Consider the following 3,394-nt stretch of genomic DNA (forward strand, 5'->3'; position numbering starts at 1 on the left):
TGTGTTCGTAGTTAAAGCGACCCAGCTCTCAACCTGCCAGGATCGACTTTTGCTGAAATTTATACATTTATCCACCAAAATCGTTTGATAAAGTGCTAAACTTTGGTTAAATAGCTTTCCATACAAAGTTTGACAGTTCATTTATCAAAATAATAAATTTATCATTTTATCAAGTTTATCAGCAGTTTATCACTTAAGATGAAGGTCCCTATAGATTATTTCTATTGCTTCTACCTGTTTTAATGTACCTTGACTCCAACCGACATTCCATTTGAATTTGAGTAATTGCAGTTTCAGGTCCGTTTATATTACCTTGAACGACAAATTTAATTTCTTGGAAAAAAATACACCCGAATATTTGTCATAAATTCATGCAGCTCGACCACCAAATACTAGATTACTACATACATTTACAATACCAAAACAAAAATATATTTATTATTTTATTTATAGTACACGTGCTTAGAATATACTTTTTTATTCACATTTTCATTAAAAGAAATCTGGAATGATCAATTAACTTGCTCGAAACTATCAGATCTATCGAAAACTGTTTTATATACCGTCGTCTGGGTAAAAGATTGTCGTATCTTGATTCGGCAGGTTGTGGGAAATCGCGGTTGAAGTTTGGAATTCAATTTCTCAAAAACGCGAAGATAGATATTCTCCAAAGTCTCTGAAAATGTTACTAGTTCACAAAATTATTAAATTAATTATTATTTTTAATATTTAATATTAATTAGCTTTGAGTTTATGAAGGATTTTCTTTATTAAAATTTTGTCGTAAGCGTCATTTGTCCACAATTTGGCAGCCACTTTGTATGAAATACGACAAAATGTGATCAAAATTTCTACTAAATTAACGACACATTTTACTCAATATCTCAGAAACTAAAGGAGATATCCGAAAATGGAGAACGTAATTTTTAAGATATTGATTAGTTTAATATGGCTGCACCACTAACTAAATTTTTACTAAATTATAGAAAAAATTGTAGTCAATATCTCGGAAACTAAAGGATCAAAACTGATAACACCAATCGAAAGACCTTATTTCAAAATATATAACTGCATTTAGAACTAAAAATCGTCAAAATTGCGCTTACGAAAATCTTTTACCCAGGCGACATACGGTGTATGAAGAATTTCCTTAGCTTTCATTTGCCGTATTTCATAATAAAATGTTAAATTCGTTCGAAAGATAAAGGTATTTAAGGACCAGTTTTTCAGTGTTAGGTTAAACTTAGATGAAGTAAACTGAGTTTAAATTGAATAGCTGGCTGGCATTTGATTGGCCGATCTTAGTTTCAACCAGCCAGATCGGGAGTTTAAACTGAGTTTAAAGCATGGCCGTGCATTGAAAAACTGGCCCAAAATGGAACCACTTTTTGTTTTAAGTTGAATAACGGTAAATTGAAAATATCTCCAGAACTTATCCATAGAATAAAAAACTAACTAGATTTTTGGAATCAGCGAGCAATTCTATATGGCAATTGAAAGTAGCAAACATTGCACATTTCTTCTACAAACCAGTATTATCGCCACGAAAATCTAAAACACTATGCTATGGTATTTAAGTACTTTTTTGCTGATTAACTACATTACATGATTAATCACGTTGACGTATGCGTTCCAACAGTTCAGCTTTCCAACGTTCTTCCGGCACTCCTGCAGCCCAATCGGGCACCACCGCGTTCGGTAGAGTAATATTCGCCATGACATTCAATATCTACAAAAATATACTTGCATATGTATTTTCTAAAATTTGGTAAGGGCATAAGTGGCTGCTTCTTTAAGAGCTTACCTGTGTCGTTTTTGAGTTGTCTAATTCCAATTGCAATCATTTCTGTTTAAGCTATTCAGTTTTTATCGTTTAGGTTATTACCAAAATAATTCTATTTTGGTTTTTAACGAAAAGAAATTAAATCGTTAATGCTGAAGCTGTAATGCATATAACGGGTGATTTTTTTGAGGTTAGGATTTTCATGCATTAGTATTTGACAGATCACGTGGGATTTCAGACATGGTGTCAAAGAGAAAGATGCTCGTTATGCTTTGAAATTTCATCATGAATAGACTTACTAACGAGCAACGCTTGCAAATCATTGAATTTTATTACCAAAATCAGTGTTCGGTTCGAAATGTGTTTCGCGCTTTACGTCCGATTTATGGTCTACATAATCGACCAAGTGAGCAAACAATTAATGCGATTGTGACCAAGTTTCGCACTCAGTTTACTTTATTGGACATTAAACCAACCACACGAATGCGTACAGTGCGTACAGAAGAGAATATTGCGTCTGTTTCTGAGAGTGTTGCTGAAGACCGTGAAATGTCGATTCGTCGCCGTTCGCAGCAATTGGGTTTGTGTTATTCGACCACATGGAAGATTTTACGCAAAGATCTTGGTGTAAAACCGTATAAAATACAGCTCGTGCAAGAACTGAAGCCGAACGATCTGCCACAACGTCGAATTTTCAGTGAATGGGCCCTAGAAAAGTTGGCAGAAAATCCGCTTTTTTATCGACAAATTTTGTTCAGCGATGAGGCTCATTTCTGGTTGAATGGCTTCGTAAATAAGCAAAATTGCCGCATTTGGAGTGAAGAGCAACCAGAAGCCGTTCAAGAACTGCCCATGCATCCCGAAAAATGCACTGTTTGGTGTGGTTTGTACGCTGGTGGAATCATTGGACCGTATTTTTTCAAAGATGCTGTTGGACGCAACGTTACGGTGAATGGCGATCGCTATCGTTCGATGCTAACAAACTTTTTGTTGCCAAAAATGGAAGAACTGAACTTGGTTGACATGTGGTTTCAACAAGATGGCGCTACATGCCACACAGCTCGCGATTCTATGGCCATTTTGAGGGAAAACTTCGGAGAACAATTCATCTCAAGAAATGGACCGGTAAGTTGGCCACCAAGATCATGCGATTTGACGCCTTTAGACTATTTTTTGTGGGGCTACGTCAAGTCTAAAGTCTACAGAAATAAGCCAGCAACTATTCCAGCTTTGGAAGACAACATTTCCGAAGAAATTCGGGCTATTCCGGCCGAAATGCTCGAAAAAGTTGCCCAAAATTGGACTTTCCGAATGGACCACCTAAGACGCAGCCGCGGTCAACATTTAAATGAAATTATCTTCAAAAAGTAAATGTCATGGACCAATCTAACGTTTCAAATAAAGAACCGATGAGATTTTATACGTTTTTTTTAAAAAAAAAGTTATCAAGCTCTTAAAAAATCACCCATTAGGTGCTAAATGTTAACAGTAAGCTCGCAACGGCATACAATAATAACTTTTCGTTGATTTATTTTGTTTCAATGTTACCGATTGATGATTTTTTCGTTTCAACGTTAACGATTGAGTTTTGTTTCGTTAGTTTAGCTCTGA

General features: G+C 35.4%; 1 protein-coding gene across 1 annotated transcript; it reads right to left on the reverse strand.

Annotated features, from left to right (window-relative positions):
* Positions 1-1,029: 1,029 nt before the first annotated feature.
* LOC118741601 lies at positions 1,030-1,840 on the reverse strand (the record flags this gene model as incomplete). Its single annotated transcript, XM_036473594.1, is given in 2 exon segments — positions 1,030-1,729; positions 1,805-1,840. Coding segments are annotated over 2 exon segments (156 nt in total), but the record flags the coding sequence as incomplete, so codon positions are not given.
* Positions 1,841-3,394: the final 1,554 nt, after the last annotated feature.

Source organism: Rhagoletis pomonella, unplaced genomic scaffold (assembly GCF_013731165.1).
Source record: "Rhagoletis pomonella isolate Grant_MI unplaced genomic scaffold, Rhpom_1.0 Rhpom_scaffold_00006, whole genome shotgun sequence".
NCBI lineage: Eukaryota > Metazoa > Arthropoda > Insecta > Diptera > Tephritidae > Rhagoletis > Rhagoletis pomonella.